The 27,794-nt window shown below is 46.0% G+C and overlaps 2 protein-coding genes across 11 annotated transcripts; one reads left to right on the plus strand and one right to left on the minus strand.

The window, feature by feature from the left end:
* The first annotated feature begins 956 nt into the window (after nucleotides 1-956).
* On the plus strand, nucleotides 957-22,916 carry git1 (G protein-coupled receptor kinase interacting ArfGAP 1). 7 transcript variants are annotated; one of them, XR_003743166.1, is made up of 23 exons: nucleotides 963-1,263; nucleotides 6,348-6,481; nucleotides 8,171-8,283; nucleotides 8,628-8,733; nucleotides 9,016-9,102; nucleotides 9,212-9,342; nucleotides 9,522-9,616; nucleotides 10,839-10,881; nucleotides 11,240-11,266; nucleotides 11,716-11,764; nucleotides 12,209-12,281; nucleotides 12,967-13,064; nucleotides 14,812-14,923; nucleotides 15,011-15,138; nucleotides 15,587-15,691; nucleotides 16,664-16,816; nucleotides 17,119-17,436; nucleotides 19,058-19,135; nucleotides 19,224-19,300; nucleotides 19,447-19,623; nucleotides 20,018-20,081; nucleotides 20,172-21,614; nucleotides 21,709-22,916. XR_003743166.1 is itself a non-coding variant. In XM_028961514.1 (22 exons), exons 1-22 carry the CDS (start codon nucleotides 1,212-1,214, stop codon nucleotides 20,385-20,387), a joined length of 2,436 nt encoding a protein of 811 aa, XP_028817347.1. In that variant the 5' UTR covers nucleotides 963-1,211; the 3' UTR covers nucleotides 20,388-21,702. The 7 variants fall into 7 exon arrangements, 5 of the variants coding, with proteins under 5 accessions (XP_028817347.1, XP_028817348.1, XP_028817352.1 ...); XM_028961514.1 differs by lacking the exon at nucleotides 21,709-22,916 and having other exon boundaries at nucleotides 20,172-21,702; XM_028961515.1 differs by lacking the exons at nucleotides 11,240-11,266; nucleotides 21,709-22,916 and having other exon boundaries at nucleotides 20,172-21,702.
* tp53i13 (tumor protein p53 inducible protein 13) lies at nucleotides 22,912-27,664 on the minus strand. Of its 4 annotated transcripts, none has more exons than XM_028961520.1 (9): nucleotides 27,225-27,664; nucleotides 26,986-27,060; nucleotides 26,871-26,906; nucleotides 25,632-25,690; nucleotides 25,438-25,516; nucleotides 25,060-25,188; nucleotides 24,681-24,872; nucleotides 24,063-24,603; nucleotides 22,912-23,784 (listed from the first exon to the last, which is right to left on the minus strand). In XM_028961520.1, exons 1-9 carry the CDS (start codon nucleotides 27,318-27,320, stop codon nucleotides 23,669-23,671), a joined length of 1,323 nt encoding a protein of 440 aa, XP_028817353.1. In that variant the 5' UTR covers nucleotides 27,321-27,664; the 3' UTR covers nucleotides 22,912-23,668. The 4 variants fall into 4 exon arrangements, with proteins under 4 accessions (XP_028817353.1, XP_028817354.1, XP_028817355.1 ...); XM_028961521.1 differs by having other exon boundaries at nucleotides 26,986-27,103; XM_028961522.1 differs by having other exon boundaries at nucleotides 26,743-26,906; nucleotides 27,225-27,262.
* Nucleotides 27,665-27,794: the final 130 nt, after the last annotated feature.

Raw genomic sequence — 27,794 nt, forward strand, 5'->3', positions numbered from 1 at the left:
GTAACCGGTTCTCTCTTTTTGTGTGTGTGTAAACATCTTTGTTTAATTTTGTGCGCGTAATTTTGGTGCGCAGCGAATTTGTGCGATAGCCGTATCCTTTCGAAAGTAGAATAAAAAATTGAAACTCAACCTGGTTTATTATAAGCGGATTTGGCAACACTGGCCATCAGCCCCTACCTACTTTAATTGCCAGCCACGCCACCGATGGCACGATGGCAGGTGCCTCATGCCACCGTTACATGCGGTGTGTGCTAATATTCACTCGGCGGACATGGAAACACTTTAAAATGATATCCTTTGCGTCGAGCTTATGGTTTATTGTTAAAATTGACGTCTGCATTTACCAGACGCCCTTATCCAGAGCTAATAACAGACAGTAGTGAGAGGGACAGTCCCCTCTGGAGACACTCCGGGTCAGGTGTCTTGCTCATGTACACAATGGCAGTAAGTGGGGTTCGAACCTGTGACCTGCCAACCAACATGTACAATTATTCCCCCCCAAAAAATGCAGTAACATTACATAACATTACAGCCACAACAACGGCAATTTCTATTACTTTCAGTTGCTGACATGAAGACTACAGTCTCAGATCTGGTGGCGATATGAACCTACACAACAAACCACGAGATAAAGATTTTTTGATATAAAAGGCGTCCGGCAACGGAACAGCTCGGATTTACGTCGCATTCGCGTCTTCGCACATTTACGGCATTTATCAGACGCCCTTATCCAGAGCGACTTACGAACCCCCATCTTTTCCGCCATGCTAACTTATCTGGTGTAACAGGACGAGCGAACGAGGGAAGTGGAAGGAAGGGAAACAGGGAGAGAGAGAGAGAGAGAGAGAGAGAGAGAGGGTGAGAGAGAGAGAGAGACAGAGAGAGAGAGAGAGAGAGGGTGAGAGAGAGAGGGAGGGAGAGAGAGGGAGGGAGAGAAGGGGGTGCGGCGGGCCGGGAGGACTACACAGCTCATCGCCGGCTTCCGGGGATTTCGGGGCGGCAGCAGACGACTGCAGGCGTCGCTCTTGAGAAGGGCGAGCTGCGGCGTCAACGCTGAGGAATATACACACACACATATATATATATATATATATATATATATATATGTACATACACACATATATATAGACATACGCGTCTCTCTTTTTTTTTTATTTTGGGGGAATTTTTTTTTAAATAGCCGCCGCGTTAAAGAAAGTGGGGCCAAGGAGATGTCCAGGAAAGTGCAGAGGACTGAGGTGTGCGCCGACTGCAGTGCACCAGGTAGGCACCGCCGAAAACGGGATAAGGGCGTTATCGGGGCGGCGGAGGGGGCACCAGTTCCGAACGAGCGGGGAGGAAGGTGGATATGGAGGCCCGGCCCGGCTCGGTTTATACGAGGCAGGTGTTGTGCCAAATCCCTGCTCCTGGCCGTACGACCACTGCTACAGGAGTCACATTTGAGGTTGATGATGGATGGATGGATGGACGGATGGAGATTAGTTCGGCTGCGGTCGCCTGTCTCTTCCTCGAACTCCGGATTAAAAACACACACATTCACACGCAAAAAAAAAGCATAACGCCATGTGGCTCTGGGGTTTTATACTTCGGCAGTCCGGGCGCATTATAGGGAATCAAAAATACGCAAGATGGGGGTGAGATTTCGGCACAACACGGGCGAAACTGCGTTAAAGCCCCGGCTCCACCAGTGAACCCAACTCCACCGCGGTCCCGCACCAAAACGTCCCCGGTTCCCCGGCGGCCGAGTATTTTCTCCGCCGACGTTCGCGTGTGTTTATGTTTACTCTCCTCTCGCATTAGCGGCTAGCTCGCTCCAGCGCAGCGGTTAGCCTAGCCGTGCGGCCGGCCGGCCGTCTTGCGAGCGCCGTTTGTGGCTCTCGGTGTCTTTTTTTTTTTTTTTCACACGGACGCGGGGTTCGTCGTGTTCCCGTTTAATTTGACAGTCCGTGCGAGTGACAAGAACGCGTTTCCAGCGGGGAATCTGAGGCGCAGTAGGCTGGCTAGCTCGTCGTAGCTCGTCTGTTTTCTGTTTAGCTCGAAGCGTCCCAAGCATTTACCCAGATCGTGGCATCGTTTTCTGAACGACCTGCGCCCTTTCCCCGTCGCAGCTGACGTCGATTGCCGTTTTAAATAACTAATCGACCAATGTGTGGGCTAACGCAGCTATGGGCAGGACGTCTAATGGTGGTGTAGCACGATGCTAGGCGGACAGTCGGCTAACAGGTAACTAGCGGAGGGTTAACTTGTGTAGACCAGGTAGTCTTACTAGTCATCAAATCTGTCTCAGTCTCTGTATAGTGTCATTTACGTGTGAATTAACCTAATCAGATCATCAGCAAACGCCATTTATATGAAACATATTGAAAATAGCTATGTCTTCTTTAATGAAGTGTAACTTTTGGATGTTTTAATACTTCAAAAAACTGATTAAGCTTTCGACAAATCGTAGTTTCTGCCGTTTTTTGGTTTTAGTTCTTCAGCCGATGAATGTGGGGTGGCCATAGATGCTTTCTCGAACTATTTTATAAGTATGGTATCATTTAAAGTTGTCTTGACGATCATTAGTTTGTTCATTTACATCTAATAAAAATGTTCTTCTGAGCCCCTTGTCAGTGTGCACAGGTACTCTGCAGATTCAGTCCAGTATGATGCCTGGGAGGCTCACGTCTCCTTTACACTGACGTGCCACATAAAGCGTCTAACTTCACCCGATCGAAAATCCCCTCCGCCGTCACTGCTGTCATGTCATTCTTTGTTGATGGTGACATTATATCATGATACGTTACCTCTTTATTGCATGCAAGACAATATAGGCTGAAGAAGTTTTTATATCCAGGTGACGACGAACTTCACCAGCATCCTTTTCTTTCATCTTACTGTACCTCGCAGGCTTGAAAAGTGATGATGTTGGAAATATAGTTTGGAAGCCAAAGATATACCTTGCAGGTGTAATGTAACATGATGGAAAGGCCCCAAAATAGCATAATATGAATGGTTCAGTACTCTCATGGCGCAGTACATGCATCATTGTTGTTTATTATGTTTCAATAAGTTGCATCTTTTTATTTTACTTTTCTTTGAATATTAGATTTATTCAGATTTATATATACAGAACCTTAAACCCTCAACAGAGCTAATGGCAGCAGTGGCGTTGTGGCCTTTGCTGTCATCGTGTGCATTTTATTCGCAAGCTCTCCCGGGGGGCTGGGGTTGGACGAGGATGAGGAACTGGCGGTGGGAGTTAGAGGGTACAGCAGCTGCTCTCGCACCCACAGCTGCTCTCCCTTTAGGAATGCGTGCCTGCTCTCCCAGCGCCTCCGCGCTCTTCCTGTCCGCAGATTTATGGCGCCCTGTTACGACTCTGCAGCTACCTGCCAGCCTCTCGCCGCTCCGCGGTCACCTGCACTCACCGTCCGTCCTTCCTTCCTTCCTTCCTTCCTTCCTTCCTGCCTGCCTACCTCAGCCCCTGCCCTCCTCTTGCCTAGACACTCTCGTGTTACGTCTCAGTCATGTACAGTTCCTGGGGGCTCACATCTTGGTGCCAGGCCATGGCATATTACGTCTTAGTGGTTGACCGTGGTTTTTAATTGCCCTTGGAAATACGGTATTTAAACTTAAATGAACATCTAATACTGTATGAATAATAGCACATCAGACTTCTTTTACTTTAAATATTGCATATGTAGCTGGATTCCAACACTGTGGTGGACGTAGGACACGACCCAGCATGTGCATGGCATGGGGAACTCAGACCTCCTTCAGTTTCTATGATTAATATATATATATATATATATACGGCTTATATGGGGTCACTGAGAGATCGGCCACGTCCCGGTGCATTTGCTAGCACGTGCTTTCTGTTGTGTCAAGGCTTAATCCTCACACATTTAAATGGACTTTTAGCCGATTCACGGTACATTGCTACGTCACTGGTAATGTCACATGTGAGTTGACGATAAGGCGTGTGTTTGAATTGGTCGTGGCGGCAGGCAATTGATGGCATCTGCAGAGAAAGGGCGGAGATGCTGTGTGACTGCGGGGTTCTGAGTTATTGACAAGGGTGGGTTTAAATTAACCAGAACGTGGAAGCAGGATGCTGGAGAGCTGTCAGTCATCCCTCTGGGCGTCTCCCTTTCTCTCAGATGTCATTTATTTATTTATTTATTTATTTATTACAGGCATCAGAAAAGAGGGACTGAGTTAGTATTTTGTTCCTCTTCAGCTTGAATGCCAGCTTAAATTTCTTTTTCTTGTGTTAAGTTTTGTGAATCTGGTTGACAAAATGTTATATAATACTGGGCTTTCCCAATATCCAAAATGAAAGGGAACATTCAGACAATTCTCTCAGTTACATAAACATTCCCCATGCTCTTACTTGCAATTTCAGTACTGTAAAAGTACAAGCTTTACTCTGAAACGAACTTCCCATGAATCCATTTTAATGTAGTAATTGGTCGTAATTTCAGGTCATTTGGCTTTTGTCCGTCTAGAATAAATGACAGGGCCTAGACCACTCATTAAGATTTACGGGCTTCGTTTTAACAATGCTAAGGCCACAGATTAGAGCGGAGGTGTTTGTTAACTTGTTTGTTGCATCGGGCATGTGGACCAAACACTCCGACATCCTGCTTTCACTTCTGATGTCATTTTTGCAGATGCACTGTAATGCAGCCTAATGTGCTCCAGTCTTGTTTATGCTTATTGTGCTTTTTGCGTTGTTACCTGAACAAAGCTGCCTTTTCATCGTAGACTGCGTTAAAGCAACCCACTATTTTGCATTTTGCCACAATTCAGAACCCAGCTCGATTTTTTATTTTTTTTTCCCATGGTTTTTGTCGACGGCGCCCAGCAACACCATATGCTCCGAGCCCGTGTCTGTGTGTGAGAGCATCCGTGCTAAATCACATTAGTTGCACACAGTCGTGTAACTAAGTGAGAAAATGGAGAGAGATGTACGGCCGGGTTTCTGTGAAGCACAAATGATTTACAGGGCTGAGCCATTCTTCGGCAAATTAAAAAGCACGCTTGCTGGAACAGCCTCATTCCATCTGTACCGCTTCCCATGCAAAAGAGTGCTTTTGCCTTGACAGCATCACTTCAGAGAATAGATATTCTTCTTTTATTTGGGCTTTTGTGTTCATCCATTTTCAGGACTGTAATTGCTTGGGCTGACACCAGACTTAACCTGCTCCCCTGAAAGAGTTGCAAAAGATCACAATAGCAGTTAGCAATAGCATTTCTTGCCCTTTGCTTCATGTACTATTGACAATTAGAGAAGAAAAACTTGAAATTAATTATAACTAATGCAATATTTGTTGGTGCCATAATCTAACTGCTAAGCATCATTGTCTTGTCTTCTAGAGTTGATTCAATGTCTGTCAGAATTTAACATCCTTGCAAAACCTCAAGGAATAGATTACAGACTGAGAATCTTACATTTACATTTACGGCATTTATCAGACGCTCTTATCCAGAGCGACTTACAATCAGTATTTACAGGGACAGTCCCCCTGGAGCAACTTAGGGTTAAGTGTCTTGCTCAGGGACACAATGGTATTAAGTGGGGTTTGAACCTTTGACTCTGTAGTCTTCCAGTTCATAGCCAAGTGTGTTACCCACTAGGCTACTACCATCCCTTCTTCAGAATCTTCACAGACATATTTCAAGGAACAGACATGACGCGCTCCACATACACCCACCCTCCATGAGAGGCACTGGGATTGCATTATCCCCCAGACTAGCTAAAGTGATCATAGGATTCTGAATGTTAAATTTAGTAGGAGGCTCCTGAGGCTCCTGGCATGCATCAGCACACTGCTGTCACGTTGGGCCACGGTCATTTCTCTTTCACCTGAGCCCGACCTTCCCTCCCACCCTTCTGTTTGTCCCATGGCAATTTTCTTTTTTGCTCTGTTTGTGCCCACACAATTATTTTGTCTGCTTTATCTGCTTTTTGATACTCTGTATACTGTATACTCCAAGGTTATTGTGATAATAGTTGCCCTGCAGATTTACCCTTAAATTGGACTAAATTAATGCGCTTCACATATATTGCATTTTATTGTTTTCTCTTCATGCACCTTTTCAAATAAAATCTGTTGAAAATTGTTTGGATCTTAATTGTGTATTGTGGTGTTCCTTTCATTATAGATTAGTGTTGTGTTGCTTGAGAGACACCAGTGACAGGAACATAATTCTCTGGCTATGTTCCATACTTGGCCAATATACCGGATTCTGGTTAGATAAACTGTAATGTATAATTATTATAAAATGAGTGGCACAGACTGATTCCTCTATTTAGTTAACAGAGGCTTGGTTTAAAATATTGTCTTTATTTCTGTGGTCAGACCCCGGCTGGACCAGCATCAACAGGGGGGTCCTGATCTGTGATGAGTGCTGCTCTGTACATCGCAGCCTGGGACGCCACATCTCCATCGTCAAACACCTGCGGCACAGTGGCTGGCCCCCTGCACTGCTGCAGGTATGTATATATACACACACACTTCACTTACTGTATTATACATACGCTGCTTATATATACTTAACACAATATAACTCCAAGTCAATCACACTTCTGTGAAATCAAACTGTCCACTTAGGAAGCAACACTGACTATCAATTTGACATTCTGTTGTGCAAATGGACCCGACAGCAGGTAGAAATGCAGGTAGTAATTAGCAAGACGTCCCCAGTAAAGGCGTGGTTCTGCAGGTGGGGACCACAGACAACTTCTCAGTTCCTATGCTTTCTGGCTGATGTTTTGGTCACTTTTGAATGCTGGTGGGAGTTTTCACTCTACAACCCCCACACAAGTGGCTCAGGTAGTACCTGCCAGTACATCAGGAGACGTGTAGGAGGGCAACAACCCAGCAGCAGGACCGCTACCTCCGGTTTTCGGCAAGGAGGAACAGTAGGAGCACTACCAGAGCCCTGCAAAATGACCTCCAGCAGGCCACAAATGCGCATGTGGGTGGTGGTAGCCTGGTGGGTAACACACTCGCCTATGAACCAGAAGACCCAGGTTCAAATCCCACTTACTACCATTGTGTCCCTGAGCAAGATACTTAACCCTAAGTTGCTCCAGGGGGACTGTCCCTGTAACTACTGGTTGTAATTTGCTCTGGATAAGGGCGTCTGACAAATGCTGTAAATGTAAATGCATGTGTTTGCTCAAACGGTCAGAAACAGATTCTATGAGGGTGGTATGAGGCCTGACGTCCACAGGTGCGGGTTGTGCATACAGCCCAACACCATGCTGCAAGTTTGGCAAATTTGGCCAGAGAACACAAAGATTGGCACCCTGTGCTCTTCACAGATGAAAGCAGGTTCACACTGAGCACTTGTGACAGACTTGGAGAACGTTCTGCTGCCTGAAACATCCTCCAGTGTGATCAGTTTGGCAGTAATGGTGTGGGGTGGCATTTCTTTGGGGGGCTGCGCAGCCTTCCATGTGCTTGCCAGAGGTAGCCTGACTTCCATTTGGTACCGAGATGAGATCCTCAGACCCCTTCTGAGACCATATGCTGGTGCGGTTGGCCCTGGGTTTCTCATGATGCAAGACAATGCTAGACTTCACGTGGCTTGAGTGTGTCAGCAGTTCCTGAAAGATGAAGGAATTGATGCTAGGAACTGGCCCGCCCGTTTCCCATACACTAATCTGACTGAGCACACCTGGGCATCAAGTCTTGCTCCAATGCCACATTGCACCTCAGACTGTTCAGCAGTTGGCAGATGCTTTAGTCCAGGTCCCTCAGGACCGCCACCTTATCAGGAGCATGCCCAGGCATTGTAGGGAGGTCATACAGACACTTGGAGGCCACACACTACTGATCCTAATTTTGAGCCTCAAGCACATTATATCAAAGTTGAATCAGCCTGTAGTGTGTTTTTCCACTTTAATTTTGAGTGTGACTCCAAATCCAGACCTCCATGTATTGATAAATTATCAAGGGAGATGAACATTTTGTTGAACGTGTGTGTGTGTGTGTGTGTAATAGGTTGTTCTTTTACAATCCTTCTATCTTTTACCTTTTTTTTTCTGTCCATGTTCTGATGAAACACAGCTAAGCAAAATTGACCCGGACAATGGAAAGAAAATGCAACATTTTCTGTTCCTCCCACTTACACACACAGACAGACCTGATCTCATTAATTTAAGATTTGTGTTCAGATGGTGCAGACTCTGGCCAGTAATGGTGCCAACTCCATCTGGGAGCACTCCCTCCTGGACCCAGCACAGGTGCAGAGCGGGCGCCGAAAACCCAACCCTCAAGATAAAGTCCAGTAAGTCAAAGGATTCCCCTCTTACCCACAACCTCTCTTTTTGTTTTTTTTTTTGTTTGTTTTGTCAAATTTAACTAATATTCAGATCATCAATTTGCATATGGATTCAATAGTTGCATTATTGTGCCTGATTAGTTCACGGCAACTTTTTCAGTATTCCATCTTCTGACGAAACTAAAACAGAAAAGGTTTAAAACTGGATTTAAAGTTTGAAATAGGGCGACAGAACAGTAGTGGCAGCAGGACTGTGTTTGGAGTTAAGTGCATCAGGGAGGTTTATTCCCACTGTTGATCCTGCTGTGTACGTCTTCATCACTTCCCCTGCGGCGCTCTTCCTCACCCAGCCCCACCAAGTCAGAATTCATCCGCGCCAAATACCAGATGTTGGCCTTCGTCCACAAGCTGCCCTGCCGCGATGACGACGGGGTCACAACCAAGGACCTGAGTAAGGTGAGGGGGAGCAGTCTCTCTCTCTCTCTCTCTCTCTCTCTCTCTCTCTCTCTCTCGGTCTCTCTCACTCCCTCCCTGCTGATGAATCCCCCCCCCCCCCCGAGCCCTTTAACTGCCTGTCTACCGGAGGCTCCTGAATGTCAGTGTGCCCATGAATAATGCACTCTTCCCAGTGCTGCTGAGCAGCCCCTAATGAGCGCATTCACCGAAGAGTAACCCCCCCTGCGCCGTCTCTCTCCGTCTCCCTCTCTCTCTCTCTCTCTCTCTCTCTCTCTCTCACAGCAACTGCACTCCAGCGTGCGAACGGGCAGCTTGGAGACGTGTCTTCGGCTCCTGTCTCTCGGCGCGCAGGCTAACTTCTTCCATCCGGTGAGGGTGCTGCCCTGTGTCCTTAAGAAACTCCTGTTCCATTAGTTCCAGCTGGAAGTGGCTGGTGTGGGTACTGCCTGTGAATTCTCGCTGCGTTCTCCCCGTGCAGGAGAAAGGCACCACCCCCCTCCATGTGGCCGCCAAGGCGGGGCAGATTCTGCAGGCGGAGCTGCTGGTGGTGTATGGCGCCGACCCGGGGGCTCCAGACATCAATGGCCGCACGCCCATAGACTATGCCAGGTAGGCTTCGTTCTGCTGAAGCATGGAAATGGATCAGAAACCGATCGGCGCTTTCATCTCCCTTTGCCCCGACACACACCCATATATTCATCTGGCCGCACCCTTTCTTTTTGTCTTACGTGCACAGACATATACAAACACGGCTTCTGAATACAGACTCCTTCTCTTCATGTCTGTAGGCAAGCGGGTCAGATAGAACTGGCAGAGAGGCTCGTCGAGTGTCAGTACGAGCTTACCGACAGGCTGGCATTCTACCTGTGCGGCCGACGCCCAGGTGAGCTTCCAGTTACCGCCACACTCGCCGGAGACGCCATTGTCGCCCTGCTCACAAACCCCATTCATGCAAGATCATGTTCGTGTTTATTTTATTTCAAATGACCAAACAGAAAATGATCTCACAGGATTCTAGTTTCTTATGAAAAATTTATTAGACCAATTGAGGAACGATGTCTGATTTTGATGATGTAGGATTATAACTGAATATTATTGTTACATTTTTTTGCAATTTGAACGTACATAATGGACAATTATGCCCTGTAACTTACTCCATATTTATTGTTAAGAGAAACCTGTGCATCATACTTAAAAGCAAACACTATTTTAGCTGTCATGTTTTACACATTCATTGTCATAAATGATTTCTACCCAAGATTTAATGCTTCTTATAAATAAAGTTTCTTCATGACATAATCCTGAAATGAGAGAACTTCAGAAATGTTATACAGTAGATATATACAGTACAGGCCAAAAGTTTGGACACACCTTCTAATTCAATGTGTTTTCTTTATTTTCATGACCATTTACATTGGTAGATTCTCACTGAAGGCATCAAAACTATGAATGAACACATGTGGAGTTACGTACTTAACAAAAAGTGGAGAACTGGCCTCCACAGTCACCGGACCTGAACCCAATCGAGATGGTTTGGGGTGAGCTGGACCGCAGATTGAAGGCAAAGGGGCCAACAAGTCCTCTGGGGACTCCTTCAGGACTGTTGGAAAACCATTTCAGGTGACGACCTCTTGAAGCTCATCGAGAGAATGCCAAGAGTGTGCAAAGCAGTAATCAGAGCAAAGAAACTAGAATATAAAACATGTTTTCAGTTATTTCACCTTTTTTTGTTAAGTTCATAACTCCTCATGTGTTCATTCATAGTTTTGATGCCTTCAGTGAGAATCTACCAATGTAAATGGTCATGGAAATAAAGAAACCACATTGAATGAGAAGGTGTGTCCAAACTTTTGGCCCGTACTGTAAGTGATATAAGACGAACTCTTATTGGTTGTTTATCCATGACAAAATTGAATGCACTATATATGAAGACTTATCTCTTAAAGACTATATTCCTTATATCTGTCAGCCCTTTTCTTGCATACATAGATGTTCAAAAAAAGCCCACAGCAGACCTTGCAGACCAGTGTGTATAACATGAACTGGCTCGGCCCCAGATTTAAGCGTTGCTGAAGCGGCCTGTGCCATGTCTGCTTTTTCCACAGATCACAAGAACGGGCATTACATCATTCCTCAGATGGCGGACAGGTATGCAGTCACTAGCCATTTGTCATGTCCCTGGTAAATACATGATGTAATCTTCACAGTCAGCAGCAATGTGTAATGCAGCGTTCTGCCCAGCAGGTTGCGCTGTGTTATAACTGGTTTTGCATTAGTCTCTATGTGTTTTTGTGTGTGTGTGTAGGTAATGTGTGTGTGTGTGTGTGTGTATAAGTCCAGGCCAAAAGGTTGTTGGATGTGTTGCTAAAAGCCAGTGTTGATCGGGGGGGTCTGTCCCTCTCTCTCTCTCTCTCTCTCTCTCTCTCTCTCTCTCTATCTCTCTCTCTCTTGCTGTCCCGCTCACTCGTTTTCTGTTCTCTCCATCTTGCTGCGCTTGTGGAGGCAGAGCTCGCCCTAAGTGCCCAACACAGAGGTATCTGTCCTTCTTCTCGTCACCCACTCCATCATCGTCTCTGCAGCTTTCCTTTCCCCTCCTCCCTCCCCCTGCATTCTCTCCATCCTGTGTTGAGTGTGAGATTTAAAGTGTGGACCTGCTCGTCACTCCGCTTATATGCATGGCTTATTAATCACAGACTGTGTACTTAAGGAGAATAAGGACAGCCCGCCCCCCAGGAACAGACCTGTGTGTGTCTCTGTTTTTTATTTTGCGAATTTTCCATTGAGAACAGTCTGTTCATCAGGCAATGTTTGGGCACAGTGTGATAGTGAGAATAAAAAATAAAAAAACGACTCCACCTCTCCATCCGTGATCCTCCATCTCTCTCCACATACGGCCTGCTCTGTTCGTCAGTCCACACCTCTCTCATTCTGCTCGTTCTTTCTTTCGTTGTTTTACTCGTGTCCATCTGTGTCTCTGTGTAGTTTGGACCTCTCAGAATTGGCCAAGGCTGCGAAGAAGAAGCTGCAAGCGGTGAGTGGCCTTCAGTACCTGTGGTGCGGACGAGGCTAGACCAGTCACGATGACCTTTAACCTTTCACAAGACTGACCATTTCTGTCAGCTGAATTACTAAAGGCTGTTCAAATAATTACAAGCAAACATTAGTAATAAAATGTTAAATATTTAAAATGAATCAAATGTCATTTCATAAGTAAGTTATTATAATAATGCTAAATAACTGTATATTTTCTTTTCCATCACCTTCTCTTCAGATTTTTTTTTGCAAGTTATTTTATTGGGGCTTGTGGTGCTTTGGTTATTTCCCACCTTGTTTATTGCATGGTGACCCTCTCCTTATCCAGGTTATTCAGTGTGTGTGGTTTCCCCCTTGGTGTGTGTGTGTGTGTGTGTGTGTGTGTGTGTGTGTGTGTGTGTGTGTATTGGTTTGAATTTGTATGTTTGTGTGTGTCTGACAGCTAAATAATCGACTTTTTGAAGAGCTGGCCATGGATGTGTATGATGAGGTAGACCGCAGGGAGAATGATGCTGGTGAGTCTCTCTCTTTCTCTTATTCCCTCCCTCCCTCCTGTCTCATCCTGTTCTCTCTGGAACATGTCCCATGCTCCTCAGCCATTCCCTTTTTCAGTTCTGGAATCCGTCGGGGTGGCACGCACCGTGCGGATAATTCTACAAGCTTCTGTGGAGATGTCGGAATATATATTTTTATTGCATAAACACACTGTATAAGCAAGAACTAGCTTTAGTGGATGGAGGGGGCGGAAAGAGTTTTCCAAGGAAAGCAGGGAAGGAGAAAACGAGTGAGTAAGAGTTGGTCAAGGGTGTGCCGCTGGAGTTCTCGAGCCTCTCTCCTCATGTCGGCAACAGCAGTTTCGGTGTCAGGCAGAGAGAGACAGCAGGTAAGCTCTTCTCAGGGGGTTAATGGCAGGGGCCAGAGCATAAAGGGAAGACACACACACACACACACACACACACACACAATCTTATGCCCCTCCATGTGCCAACAGCAAGGCAGCTTTATTTGCTTTTCCTCCCTCCGTAACCTGCATGCAGTTCTAGCCGCAGCTACGTGGCTCTAGCTCTGTGTTTGGACTGTGGGCGGCGGGGTGTGGGACGGCGTGACTCCAGCTGAGATGACCTTGCTCTCTCTTCATGCTTAAATGCATATTTTGTCAAAGAGAAATGTGTTCTCTCTCTCTCTCTCTCTCTCTCTCAGTGTGGCTCACTACTCAAAACCACAGCACACTAGTGACAGAACGCAGCGCCGTCCCCTTTCTACCCGTCAACCCCGAGTACTCAGCCACGCGCAATCAGGTAAAGGGTCTCTGACGCTTCCCACACTGCCACAGCTCGTACACGTCTGCGGAGATCCAGACTGTAGCTCTACTCTGGGGATGAGCGAGGATTAACGTGATATTATACCATCCAAAATACAATTTGGAATCGACACGTTTTCTTAGTGCATCAGTGCACAATGGCATAAAAATGATGAATTATTATTAAATGAAACAGTTATGCTTTCAGTAAGACTTTTCAGGTTTCAACATGTCATGAACATCACTGGCAAAACTTGTAGTTCTGTTCACTGTGGCTTTATTCATTTGAAAAATCTTTTAAATATATATAGGAATAAGCATGGTTTAAATACAGGATGCAGTGATATTTATGAAATTGTAGGCTGAGGATTAAAATAAGAACTTTGTATGTAGAAAATACTACAAATAATTTAAACAGAGGAGATTTTTTTTTGTCTGGTAAAACAAAAAAAAAAAATTTTGTAATAAGTCACATACCTTCTTTCAGCTCTTTCACCATTTGCCCTGTTGGACCTTTCAAAACAGTAGGCTGTATACCTGTATTGCTGACAACTAACATTTAGCCCAAAATTGAAAAGTGAATATTGCACATTATCAGTATTGGTACATTTTTAGCCATGCATTTTAACTATATTGCAATTTATGCATTCGTAATATATGCATTCTAACACATAACAAGTTCTAAACTGAAAACCTGCACATCATTATAATTCAGTTTATTATGTTGCCTTTTATCGGTATGATGAATTGCACATCTGCTGTCAGGTGTCTGCAGATTGCATTGTACTGCAGATGAGCATATGTTGCTATTTATAGTTTATGGCACATAACTGTATTTAGTTCTGCACATCTGTTGGCTGTCCTGTGTGATAATGCAGTGTGTAGAGTAAATGTATATTTTTCTCATATTAAAAAGGCTGAAGTGCTGCTCTGGAATGGCTCGTTGTTCCCGTCTCTGCAGACAGCGATGCATTCGTAGACGTTGCCGAATCCATAAGACAGCAGGGTGTCAGCGGCCTCTTAGCCCCTCGGTGGTGTCTGGAAACTGTGGGGCTTTCAGGAGTGGCGGCAGTGGCCGAGCCGATGTGGAGGGACGGAGCCTTTTTTCCTTTCAGGCTAATGGGGGGACTTGGGGAAGAACAGAAGGGTGTAACAGAAGGGCAAACACGGGGGGAAAAAGTGAAATCGGCATCGAAATGTGGAACGGATGAATACGGAGGGCTATAAATAGAGGGTCTGTGATGTGGGCAGCAGAGAAACGGAGAAGGAAAAGGAGCGAGGGGGAGAGAGCGTGTTTAAAAGCGAAGGTGCGTAGTGGAGCCTTCCTTCCCTACCCAAACCCATTTCCACCTCTTATTTCTCTCTCTCTCTCTTTCTCTCTCTCTCTCTCTCTCTCCCTGCTCACATGTGCTGCTTTAGTGGTGGTTTTATAAAAATAAGTGACTTGCCAGCAAGATAATGCCTCTTTGTGGTCACTTCTCGTGTATTTTTTTTTTTCCCTGGAAAAACTGGTCTGGGACAGAACTGACACGTAGACACGTCTGCAGTTTGTACGCCGTTTAGTTGCAGACCTCATCTGAAGTCCTCTCTCTGTAGAGGAATGTAAACACTGACTGGTAATGTAGCTCACACTCGGTTTTCTGTCTCTGGGCTTGCAAGGAAGTTTTTTTTTTTTCTCTCTCTCTCTCTCTCTCTCTCTCTCTCTCACTTCTTGGACGTAATTCCATTTACCCGCTCCTCCGCAGGGCCGACAGAAACTGGCCCGCTTCAACGCGCGGGAGTTCGCCACCCTCATCATTGACATTTTGAGTGATGCGAAGAGACGGCAGCAGGGCAAAGGCCTGAGCAGTCCTACTGGTAAGAGTCTGGTGCTCATCTCTTTATCGTGGGGCGAAGGGAGAAAAGCTGGATAAAATGGAGTCATTCGGAAGTCTGTGTTTTCAGATCCACTGGAGCAGGGCCAGGCGGACGACGACCAACACGACTACGACAGCGTGGCGTCTGACGAAGACACGGACAGCGAGCTCACAACACAGAACAGCAGCAACGCCCAGCGCAACAACCGGGCCAAGGTGATGAGAATCTCCAGTTACATCAGCACCACCAGCGTGTCATTTTGCCTGAAAAAGAACTATGTTGTCCCAAAATTTGTTTATAATACACATTTTAAGAAATTAACTTGAAGAAAGAATATTTGGCATTTATTTAAGACATATATATTAAGTAATTATATATAAAATCTCATTTTTAATTTTAATTGGGAGGAATCATTTGGCAACAGTAACTCGTCGTGATATAACGCTTATTTTAACCATTATATCTCGACTATTAAAAGACATTTAATCATGGAGTAATCAGGAAGGCATGAAACTCAAATAATGTGTCCAGTGTATGTGGTGGGGGAGACTTGAGGTGCTGTGTAACAACCTTGGATGAATTTTGGAACGATCCACTTGTTACATAGCTGTCCCTGCAGCTGCAGCCCTTACAACCACGCTGAGCCTTGATCTTGTCTCCTAGCTTGTCCCAGCATGCAGTTCGGCAGCAGGAAGCGGCGGCAGCAGCAGCAGCAGCAGCAACACTGCACATATTTCCAGGGTGACATCACAGCTATTCCAGGCTGCAGTCAGTGGGCCATTGTTCATCTGCTGGAGGGAGGGGCGGGCTTTAAGGGCGCTCATGCTCGCTCAGGAAGCGTCACGCCACTGCTGCAGCTGGTCAGTCTTGTGACCACAGGCACAGTGAGATGTGCTGCCTTCGCTGTGGGAGAAAATAGGGCACTGAAGGGTGTTGGCGCTCAGCTCCATGCTTATAAATGGAGGCCATTTGAAGCCTGTTGATTTTAAGAAGCTGAATTATTCACAGATGTTTCATAAAGCTTGTTATTCATGTAGTTATTTTTCTATGTCCTAGCATTTTTACAAGAAAGCATTACAACAGATGTAACTGACCGGTATAATGCATGCATTATAACATGCATTATAAGTGCAATTTAATGTGTCATCAGAATATCTAGAGATGGGCCTGATCCAGTATGAGATTAAAATTGGATCCTGTTTATGATGTAATTTACGTATGGGGAAATATGACAAAAAGGGCCGATCTACTTTTCAGTCCAGAATATGACGTACGCATAGCCAGTGTCAAGCACTGCGCTGTATGTGTAATCATTTTCCCATATTTTCTCAGCCAGGGAAGCCTAGGTACCATTCTCCTAATTAGAAAGCAGTTAGATGTTTCAATATGATAACAATTTAATCAGAAACATGATGTACAGTTAATGCCCGTTTGTGAGCATATCGGTGGGATAATTGGTGTCGTGGTTTTGAGAATAATTTTGTTTCTGAGTGACCCATTCAAAAAGTTGGGGCCTAAATCAATAGGATCCTGTGTTGCACTTCATCTTTCCAGTAAGTTAGGATACAATATGAGCACTGTACACTTTGTACTAATGTACTTTCCCGGCAATTGGTCTCACTAGACGAATATATAATACCTTTTTATTTCTGTCTCAGGAAATCTGGTGTGTTTATTTTTTTTCTCTCTCCTATTTCCCATATTTGTTTTTAATGCCTTGTGCGTGTGTGTTTTCTACAGAGCATGGATTCATCAGACTTCTCAGATGGGCCCATCACCCTGCAGGAGTACCTGGAGGTGAAGAAGGCTCTGGCCTCGTCTGAAGCCAAGGTCCAACAGCTCATGAAGGTGAACAACAACCTGAGCGAAGAGCTGCGGCGACTGCAGAAAGAGGTACAAGCCGGCCCCGCCCTCAAGTAGTCTAAAAGTAATATTTACACAGGCCTTTTACACATAGAGTATAGTGAGGCTGGGTGCTGGTTTTCCCACCATTTCATCATCTGTAACCTCCATCATTGCATTGTGTCTGGTGTGAATGACCCTGTACATCATGTAATACTAGATATTTGTATATATACCCATAATCCTCCAGTTTTCCTAGCCTGTAAGTTCCCGTTTTGATTTTTATGTTGATGTTGTGCCTCCAGTGACCTCAACCTTCCCCTTCCCTCCTCCCCGACCCACTTCTGCTGTAGATTACGCGGATACAGACGGAGAACAGTACGCTGCGGGGAGTCCAGGCTGGGGGGCCAGGGTCTTTGGCCGGGGGCGGCGGCGGTATTGGTGGGGGTGCAGGCCCAGACGTCTGGGTGGGAGGTGTGAGAGTGGGTGGAGTACGAATTGGGGAAGGGATAGGTGGGAGCGGAGACACGGGCTTGGCCGTGTCATCTAATATGTCTCTAAGGAGGGACCGACAGGCCTTCTCCATGTACGAGCCGGGAGCCGCCACCGCAAAGCCGTTCGCCCCGCCCCTGGACTCCCTGTCTAGCCGCCTGCAGCCCCTCAAACCCAGTGTAAGTGTGACCTTGCGTCAGGTCCGAGTGAGGCCAGCCTCGGTTCGCCTCTTTCTTTTCCCTCACCGACTGGTTCTCCTCCTCTTCCTCACTGATCTCTGTTCTGGACGGCGTGTGGCGGTCAGTTGGGGTCCCGCTGTGGCTGCTGCTGCTGCCTGGCTTACCTGAATGGTGCCACCGCTCTCACTAACACCCAGTCACTCCGAGTCACTCTGCTCACCCGAACTCACTGCCTGCACAGACAGAGTCTGGCCTCCGACTCTTCACCCCGGCTTCTACGGCGGCGTGGTCGGATGTTAACACCACGCACTGAGCCCTGCTGCAACCCCACCCAGTCACCTGCCAAGAGAAACGCTCTTGCGCTGCTGGTTAATGTTCACGAGGAAGATGCATGTGCTTTTTATCAAAGTGGTTTTTACTTTTTTTTTTTATTATTATTATTTAATATGGTCGCCATTCACTTGAGGTCTTGCGTGCTCCATGTTTGACTCTTCTTGTACAACGTGTTAACATACGTGTTTTGCATGTATTTGCAATGTCTAAATGTAATAATTGGTTTTGTTTTTGTCACTTTCTGCACCTGGTGGAGTTTGTTTTTTGACTTTCTGCTACGTTTTCACGAAAACAGGAACAAACCAATGAGTTGGATAGTTCTGTTGAGCATTGCTCACTTTTATGCTGCAGTTCATATTGAACAAGCACCTTCACTACTGGCCTGGAAAGCAATAGAGGAGTTTCAATTCTATGGAAATGATACTGCCATCATATTGACTTTGCAGATGAAAGTCATCATCGTGAACACACGCTCATTTGACAGATGCCGTTTTCATCTTACCGTGCCTTCCTACAACGTAGTACCTTCTGGAGTTTGGAGATGCATAAAATAGAATATCTGATTACATTTTTAAAATGATTCACTGAGGCCAGCCAGCAGCACAGCTAGACCTCTCGTGTCTTCACTCTTTGGAGACAATGCATAGAGCATGTTTATTACATGAATTTCGCAGATCTGGGCGACATCATCTGTCTCTCTGAGCTTCCGACTCTCTACTCTCAGTGCCAACTGGTGGTGGGCAGACTAACCTGTAGGATCCGGGAGTGGGTGATGCCTTAGCGTTGCGACAGCCAATCACAGGGCTCACTTGAGCATGCTCACGGCTCTCCTCAGTAAATGCATGTTCATGTTTTTCTTATCAGAGCTGAAATGGACTCCACCTGACCCGTCTGTGCAACCCCATGTTAGTGTCCGTGTCTGCTAATGTGGAGAACTGTCAAGCTTTCATGACCTGCAGATATCCTCTTCAGGGATCATTTTGAAGCCAAAATAGAAGAGGAGAAATGTCCAAAAAGTAACAATAAATCTTATGGATGCAATAATAATTTCCCACAAGTAATGTGGCATATTCAGCAACATATAATTGTACATAATTTGTTGATGGGAAATACTGCAGGGCAGCCCTGCTTTCTTAAAAAGAAATCCTAGAAAGCGGCCCATGGGGGCCGTGAGGAATGTGTTTGGCCGGTGCCTCTAGGCTGAACTGTGGCTCAATCTGCAGTTTTCTCTTCTCCTCGACGCTCGGGCAGTAATGCGGCCTCCTAATTTTCCATCTCCGTCTCGCAGGTGCGGAAGGGAGCGTCCGCCGGCGGCCCGTATGGGGCGCCGCACCTCTCCGCCTCCACGGAAATGAGCAGGTACATGGTGAGTACAGCATGCACTGCAGCGCCTCCACCCTTCACTCAACTCCTCAGCGTGAGAATTTCTACAACGTGACCTCCTGTGTCTCTAGGGCCCGAAAGCAGAAAAACATGGCAGCGGTACTGACAGTGACTACGACAACACCCAGACGTATGATGTGTCATTAGGGTGAGTCGTGAGTCCATGATCCATACAGCAGGTTCTGCTCTATTCGGTATTTCTACCATTTTTCTTTTGGGATTCGGTGGGTGGGTGGGTGTGTGTGTGTGTGTGTGTGTTATTTATTTATTTTATGTAAAATGTGTGCGTTTCAGAGCCGGGCGCAGCAGCGAGGAGGAGGGAAGGGGGGAGTCGGATGACGTAGTAGGGGGGGATGTCGGTGAGCCTGACCCCACCCTCCCATGCACCGAGGACGTCATTCTGAAAACAGAGCAGGTGACCAAGAACATCCAGGAACTGCTTAGGGCAGCACAAGAGTTCAAACATGACAGGTATGACCCCACACTGACCTCTTCACCAGCCATGGGCCACACCCACTTCCCTCTTAATGAAGTACACAGTCCTCATTAACACAATTTGGAGGTGCGCAGTTTCCCAGCCACATACTATTCTCATTTCCCTTAACTTTCACGCTGCACACATGAATGCTCACGCGTGATGATATGTTGGGGGTCTGCTTCACTTTTGTGTTTAGATTATTGCTTTTCGTTTGGTGTGACTCAGCTGCTCTTCTGTTCATGAGATGATTTATGTGTGGGATGATCCACAATGAAGTGGTGACTGTGACATTGTAGCGGGGTGTATTTTTATGGGGAGTGTTTGAAAGCCTTGGGAAAAGTCTAGTAAGTGCATTATGTGTATCATTCTGTGTGTGTGGGTCACCAGCTTTGTCCCGTGTTCTGAGAAGATCCACTCGGCCGTTACCGAGATGGCCTCGCTCTTTCCCAAGGTAATATTACCCTTCATTCTCTACCTTCATTCTGTAATTGCTTTTAAATGAAATTCATTTGAATGACGTGCCAGCCTACTTTCCTTCCAGCGGCCTGCTCTGGACGCCGTGCGCTGCTCCCTGCGTTTGTTGGCGGCCAGCGCGTCCCGGCTGCAGGTGGAGTGCAGGAAGGCCGCGCCCTCCGACCCCTCAGCCGGCACTGTAGACTACCAACTTCTCACTCAGCAGGTCATTCAGTGCGCTTACGACATCGCCAAAGCTGCCAAGCAGCTGGTTACCATCACGACCCGTGAGAAGAAGCAGTGATTGGCTGAGGAGCGCTGTGGGGGGTGGGACTCAGTGAGAGGAGGAGGACAGTGGGAATAGAGAAATCACTACAGTGAATGAATGAAAGGTAGAAGAATGAGGAATGTGGTGTGGAAGTGGAGGATTGGGAATGTACAACTGACTCAGACATGTAGGGATGGATGAATGCGGCAACACAAACTAAGAAGAAAAAATGGAATATGCAGCTATCACTACAGGCAGGGAAGAGTGTGGACCGGACGCTGGCACTCGGGAGACACTTTGGACCACAGACGTGGTCGAGCAACTGGGAGAAAATTCAACAGCTCGACTCTGATCATCTCACTCAATCTCACAGCACACTGCAGGGAGTCGGTCATCACTACCCGCCTCGGACTCTGCGAATTGCACACACACACAAGCGTGCACACACACACACACACACACACACACACACACACACACACACACATGGTTTGCCTTTGGGGGTCTGAGCACTGACTGCGTCACTTTTGGGTCTCTTGATCACAATAGGCGCAGTCGCAAGTCAGCACGTCCTGACATTTTGTGACTTGTGTTTTTTTTTTTTTTTTTTTCCCCTTCCTCTTAATATGATTTTTTTATACATACATACATACATACATACATACATATAAACAAATAAATAAATAAATAAAAAGAGGCTGTTGGCCTGTACCTCCTGGGACAGAAATTACTGACTTAAAGAAACCCTTACACTGGAATTATTGTATTAATTATTACTTTAGTTTTTTTTTTTTTTTTTTTTTTTTTTAAGATTACTGTTATCAGCTCTATTGTGTTTTTATTGTTTTAATATATATAATGTTTATCCCTTGTTTTTGGCCATCTATGTGCTATGGTCTGCAGAGTTGGGCAGGAATCGAAACGATTCCCTTCAAAGTTGATATTTATGGAACATGCCTTGATCTGTCTTTCTGGGTGATTCTCTGAATGGTTACAGTATCAGTACATAAAAGAAAAGGTAAAAAAAAAATATTAGCACATCAAGCAGAGATCAAAATATAATTAAGTTTTTTTTGTCATTATTATTCATTTTTGTGATGGCCAGAAATGCTCCAAGTGTAAAAGGAATTTTTAATTTTTTTCCTTTTTAAAACCCTTGTTCATGTTCACGGTTCTCTTTGAGCACAAGAACGGGATTCGTTGTCAGAAGCGGCCAGTCGACCCTCATTACAGCACCATGGCATAATCATCCTCGGACTCGATGTATGAAACTCAGCCCTGCCCTCCACGTTTTGACTGTTTCTCGGCTCCTTGCCTTCCTTATTAAGCTGCATGTTTTTTTTTTTTTTTTTTTTAGGTCAGCCACCCACACGGGAGCCAATTCGGCACGGTCTGCTGTGAGGTGTCTGTCAGTCTTAAGGGCAGGTTGTTCTTTTTGGCATGAGCGCGGATGAACTGAAATAAGCTAAAAGTGGCTGAATGTTGATGGCCGCTGGACGGTTGCTGTCAGTCATCTCCTCGGCAGCGGTGATGGACAGATCCCGCTCACATGCAGAAAGAGGGACCGCTGGGATACTCTTTCATCTGTGCTTTAAAATGGGAGCTCCTGTGATTTCTTGACTTTGAGTGCCAGTGGGTGAAGGGGCACGGTGCCCAACGTCACAGGGTCTGCAGTGTTGTTGCATTTCACCTTCACCAGGACTTAATTGATGATGTTACACCTTTTTGGGGGTGGGAGGTTACCCTGAAAGCCTTAAGCTCTTTGCTTGTGCTTATTTCATCATTTGCCAGCTAACCCTCATTTCATTATTTTATTTTTTTATTTTGCCAAATCGTTTCGTTTAAACGTATGTAGAGAATGTGATTCTTTTGTTCCAGTGTCAAACAAAGATTGTCTTAGAGAAAATCTATGATGGTTATTGCCTTTGCACTTCCACTAGAATGGCTTACGGTGAGACATTGTGCGCTCATCTCTGCTCCCCTCCACCATTTACCTCCCATGAACAAAAAATGTGAGAGGAGGCCAGGCTTGTATATGATACATATGGTTATATTTTCACAATATTTTTTATTAAGCTATACATCGAGCGATGGTTCCTGGAGACATTTTTACCTCTTTCTCATTGGCTGTGATGGACCTGAGGTTGGGAGTGGGGGGTGTGGGTCAGGTCCACCACGGCCAAGCATTAAACTCATCTCATGACAAGGGAGAAACCAGACAGAAGATCACCCACCCTCGCCACTGGACGGACTCCCGGTCTTCTGTGCACAGGTCTTATTCTCTCACGCACCCAGACTATGAACAAGCAAACGTGACCATGACCCCCCGACCCACAGCAAAGCTTTTCTCTCCAACTCGTGCAAAACTTCTGTGTTCAGACACCATGTACTGATCCTGTGCATCTCGCAGCTCTGGCAACGCGAGATCGCCGGTGGGAGAAACTCTGCGCAGAGGTAAACTGTACAAAGTTAGAGAAATAAAACTCCGCAAAAACAAATGGCATCGTAATAGAAGACTCATAAGCTGTACATTTGTAATAAATAAACTGAAACATGTTAATTGTCCTTCATTGTGGATTTATTGTGTCTACTCTGCATCCAGCATTTAAGAGGGGGGGTTGTTTGGGGTTGGGGACAAAATGCAATCGATACGCTGGTATTCAGTATTGATGTACCAAAGTTTAAGTCACTGGTCACACTGGTAATGTGCAGGTTTTTGATCTTCTTTTCTCAAGAAATGCAGTGATTTACGGTCAATTGCTGCTTTTTGAATTTGAAAATTATTGTTTTCAGGTACAGAAGTTGTGATTGTCCTGCAATATCGAGTATCACAAAATCGCCAATAATGTCATCGTCATAATGACGTTAGGACTGAGAATCTTCTTTAAAAAAAGAAATCAACACCAGGTCCTGAGAATATGTTTACGTGTTTACATGTAAAAAAAATGTATAATACGTTTTAACAGAGTAAATCAGGCCTTTAAATGTGTAAAATACAGTATTTCTACTGCAACATAACCATGATACTCTTCACAACCGTTTCACCTACACCAACACACGTTACATGTACATTTATTGTGGCAAGTAGTTTAAAAAAGATAAATATGTATAAAATACCTGCTCGCTTATGAAAAATAAGCTATAATGAAGTGTACCTGTGGTCCATTAATGTTAATGAGATTAAATACAGCCTTCGTTATTTGAAAGCCTTATCTGGAGGGTGTGTGTTTAGGAGTGTTGGCCGATTGTGTTAAACCGCACCGCGTACATGAGAGCGTGTTCGGAATCGTGTAACCCCAGGAGAAACGTTCGGCTCCTCAGTCAGACTCCTCTTCTGTGCTGGAGCTGTGCAGTAAGGCAGCTTCCTGCCTGCGACCCGGAGGCACCCGCCTCTTCCTCCGACCCACCAGCTTCAGTCTCCTCCGTATAACGTCTGAAGACAGGACAATAACAGCACCTTGGTTAAAGTAGAGATTCGATACAGGGGTGTAATTTAAAATACAAAGCTGACACACAATCGTGTGTGTGTGTGTGTGTGTGTGTGGGGGGGGGGGGGGGGGGGGTCTGCCAGGTACTTGATTTTGATTCATTTGAAAATCTTCCACGCTAAACACTCAGTGTTTTCTGTTTTATTACTAATTATTAATTAATTAATAGCCGGACTGGCCATGTAGATACAGATGATAGGGAGGAAGAGAGCGGGCGGGGCACCTGCCACGCTGTCGCAGTCGTCTGCGCCGCTGTGCCAGTACAGGCTGGGCGATCTGCGCCAGTGGCGGTACAGCCGCGTGTGCAGCACGGACAGGGTGAGCAGCACCAGCAGGAAGCCCAGCGCCGCCGCCGCCCACACGGCCTCGTCGGTCCGCGGGGTGGACATCCTCTCCCCCGCATCCCTCCTGCGGCCCTCCTCTCTCAGCCTCTGCCCCTCCGTGTCTTCTTTAATGCGCTGCCTCTTCCTGTGGGCGCGGACGCCTCCCGTCTTCTCCGTCTGCTCTGTAGCCGCTTGCGGGTTTACACCCATCGTTTGGATGGTTCTGCTGAGGGACTCTCTCGCTCTCTGTGTGGAAGGTGTGGCCACACCCGGCGAGGGCCTGCTGCTGGTGTGAGGTCTGATGGGCTCAGAGTTCAGAACTTCGGCTTCATGCTTGTCCAGTAGCTCCTCCCTCTGCTCCTCAACTACAGCTCTCTTTGCTCGATTTCTCTCCTCATTAGTGGTCTGAGACAGTGCCTGCTCACAACACCTTCTGAAGATCTGACCGAAGAAAACAGGATCAGTAACACACACACACACACACACACACACACTCACAGTGACAGTGGGTCGCTCACCTTGAGCTGCAGGGGTCTGTTTCTCTCCGTCTCTGGGGGTCCTGCCTGCATCAACAGCATGTTGTACCTCTCCACCCTCCCTCCGCTCCTCCGACTGAGGCTTATAGAGACGGAGAGCAGCCAGTCACAAACCTCAGATGCGGTCACATGGGACACCTCCAGAGTACGACCCCATGACACCAGAGCCAATGGCTGTACAGGACATAGGAGAAACAGCAAAAAGAAATGACATCACTGCATGGAGTAATCTAAATTCTTATTAAATTACTTTATAATGTCAAAACACTGGTATTTTATAAACAGACATTTATGTGGACATACAGTCCATGGCAAGCCATAAGATCCCCAAAAAAAGATGGATTTAAATGAACCGACAGACCCGCTCAGTGCTGAGCCATGGGTGGGCGGAAATGATGTAGTGGGGCAGACAAGAGCGCGCCAGTTCAGCCAGACGACCACGCTGATGGAGAGGGGCACACGGGTGATGCAGGATTACAACTGCCCCACACTAAAATAACACACACACACACACACACACACACACACACACACACACACACACACACACTGTTGAAATCATGCTCGTTTCGTTTTGAAATGAAAGCAAAAAAGACGATGGTCATGAAGTAGATCATCAATTACATAATGAAAGTATGCAGTACAGTATAAAGCAGCACAGAATGTTATTGAAAGGCATAAACACTTTGGTCTTCTGTTTAAAATGCAACTCAATAAATGTGCAATGAAGACAAATCACCTGCAAATTATTCAGCCAGCGCTGGGGAGGGCAGTACACATAGGCTCCGGTTTCAGCCGCCACGGGCCTGTGAGCCCCACTGATAACCAGAATCGAGCTTATTACAGGAGGTTTTAGAGCCCAAACTAACATGACACGAGTGAACTTAAATGCTGAAGCAGAGCCTTACTAGACACAAAACATGCAGGCAGTACCTGCTGGGAATTGTGTGGTTGTAGGAGATGGGCGTGTCCATGCAGACACGCTCAGCTGGCTGTGGACAAAAAGAGAAGGGTGGAAGGATATTTATATATATATATTTATATATATACATATATATATATTCTCACTGAAGGCATCAAAACTTTTTTTTGTACTTAAAAAGTGGAGACCTGGCCTCCACAGTCACCAGACCTGAACCTAATCAACATGCTTTGAGGTGAGCTGTACCGCAGAATAGAATATATTTCAGTTATTTCACCTTTTTTTGTTAAGAACATAACTCCACATGTGGTTATTCATAGTTTTGATGCCTTCAGTGAGAATCTACCAACGTAAATGGTCATGAAAATAAAGAAAACACATTGAATGAAAAGGTGTGTCCAAACTTTTGGCCTGTACTGTATGTGTGTATGTATGTATGTATGTATGTATGTATGTATGTATGTATGTATGTGTGTGTGTGTGTGTGTGTGTGTGTGTGTGTGTGTGTGTGTGTGTGTGTGTGTGTGTGTGTGTGTGTATATATATATATATATATATATATATATATATATATATATATATATAAAAAATCTGGCACACATCAATTTACAAAAAAAAGTGCTTTTGGGAGTAAATGCATTCTGTTACTGCTTATTTAGATCCCAGGCTATGTAGAAATCAGTCTAAAAACATTTTTTTAAGGAATATGTAAAAAACAGAAACCGTCTGATGGTTACTGACCGTCGGTAGTAGCCTAGTGTGTAACACACTCGCCTATGAGCCAGAAGACCCAGGTTCAAATCCCGCTTAGTACCATTGTGTCCCTGAGCAAGACACTTTACCCTAAGTCGCTCAAGGGGGACGGTCCCTGTAACTACTGATTGTAAGTCGCTCTGGATAAGGGCGTCTGATAAAATGCTGTAAAAAAAAACAGTATATTTCCAAAAGAGCTGACTCACATCAAGTACATAACATATGGCTAGTCTAAAATCTTTTTTACATTTTAGTTTGCAAATTATTATATTTTTCACCCCATGTATAGTAAACATTTTAAGAAAGGAATACGTGAGAAATTATATATCGTGAGGAATTTTCATTTTGTGTGACAGTGAGTTCATTAACTGAGAGTAATGAGATCAGATTAGTTTGGAACTGGCTGTCCTGATGTCACCAGGTCAAAGGACGAAGCTTATCAGCACACACGGTGCCGGCGTTCCACCGAGTGTCGTGCGCTGGGGGACAGTCCATACCTGCAGCGGGGACCTCCTGTCCACGCTGCCACCGTCCTGCAGCAGAGGACGAGAGACAGCACGTTACTCACAGAAGCGGGGACATCAGATGTCCTAATAAACTGTTAATAAGAACCTGTGCACGGTGGGGCCACGGGGGTCCGGGGCAGGGCAGCAGGGCGGCGGGGAGCAGGTCCCTCTCCACCTGGAACTGCAACATTGCCAGATTATGACCCCTGACCCCGGACTACGTTCTGTCGTGTGTCGCCAAGGGCAGAAAGGGTTTTAAAACAAGCAACATTCGCCGAGAACGGGAGCAGAAGGCGGACAAAAAAAATTACATAAAACTAAAATAAATACGTATGTGTACACCACCTTGCCGTTGTCGCAGAAGCGGCGCCCCGGTGTCGCCTGGCCGTCAGCGGACAGCGAGAAGAGTCCCGACAGAAGGACGAGCGCCGGTGCGAGCATCGCGCCTGGACGGTCCGCAGGCGTCAATGTCCGCGGCGGGACGGAGGAGACGGTCCTGGCCTGTCCGGACTCGGTCGGAGCGACTTTCTGGCCATGACGCGACACGACGCGCCTCTTCAGAGCGGCCGTTTCATTACAGCGACGCGCGTTTTTCCGCGCTAGTCAAGTTGACGAAGTGAACGGGCTGAGCCGCCGCGAAGTCGCTCTCCGGCTGCATTTTCTGCCTGATTCAGTCTAATCTCGCCGGACCATCAGACCGCCCACTTTAAATGTTTTTTTTATTCTTTTTTTTTATTATTAAAAGCGACACGCTGCCGCTGGCACTTCTGCAGTTTCGCACTTTAACTACGGCGGCCCGAGGGGACCACGTCGCCGAAAAACGCGATTCACTTTTCAGGCGAGGTTGCCAAATCCGCTCAATATACGTCCTTTTGCATTTTCTTCCCCCATATTGTTCACGTGAAAAAGTTTCAT

Source organism: Denticeps clupeoides, chromosome 19, assembly GCF_900700375.1.
Source record: "Denticeps clupeoides chromosome 19, fDenClu1.1, whole genome shotgun sequence".
NCBI lineage: Eukaryota > Metazoa > Chordata > Actinopteri > Clupeiformes > Denticipitidae > Denticeps > Denticeps clupeoides.

What these genes read in the sequence shown, in the direction of transcription:
- git1 (XM_028961514.1), top strand. Translation starts at nt 1,212, where the DNA reads ATGTCCAGGAAAGTGCAGAGGACTGAGGTGTGCGCCGACTGCAGTGCA. An exon ending in AGGCTAACTTCTTCCATCCG is followed by an intron (nt 9,103 to 9,211) that starts GTGAGGGTGCTG and finishes CTCCCCGTGCAG; the next exon opens with GAGAAAGGCACCACCCCCCT. An exon ending in CGGAAATGAGCAGGTACATG is followed by an intron (nt 19,136 to 19,223) that starts GTGAGTACAGCA and finishes CTGTGTCTCTAG; the next exon opens with GGCCCGAAAGCAGAAAAACA.
- tp53i13 (XM_028961520.1), bottom strand. Translation starts at nt 27,320, where the DNA reads ATGCTCGCACCGGCGCTCGTCCTTCTGTCGGGACTCTTCTCGCTGTCC. An exon ending in GCTTCTGCGACAACGGCAAG is followed by an intron (nt 27,061 to 27,224) that starts GTGGTGTACACA and finishes GCAATGTTGCAG; the next exon opens with TTCCAGGTGGAGAGGGACCT. An exon ending in CGACTGCGACAGCGTGGCAG is followed by an intron (nt 23,785 to 24,062) that starts GTGCCCCGCCCG and finishes TCCTGTCTTCAG; the next exon opens with ACGTTATACGGAGGAGACTG.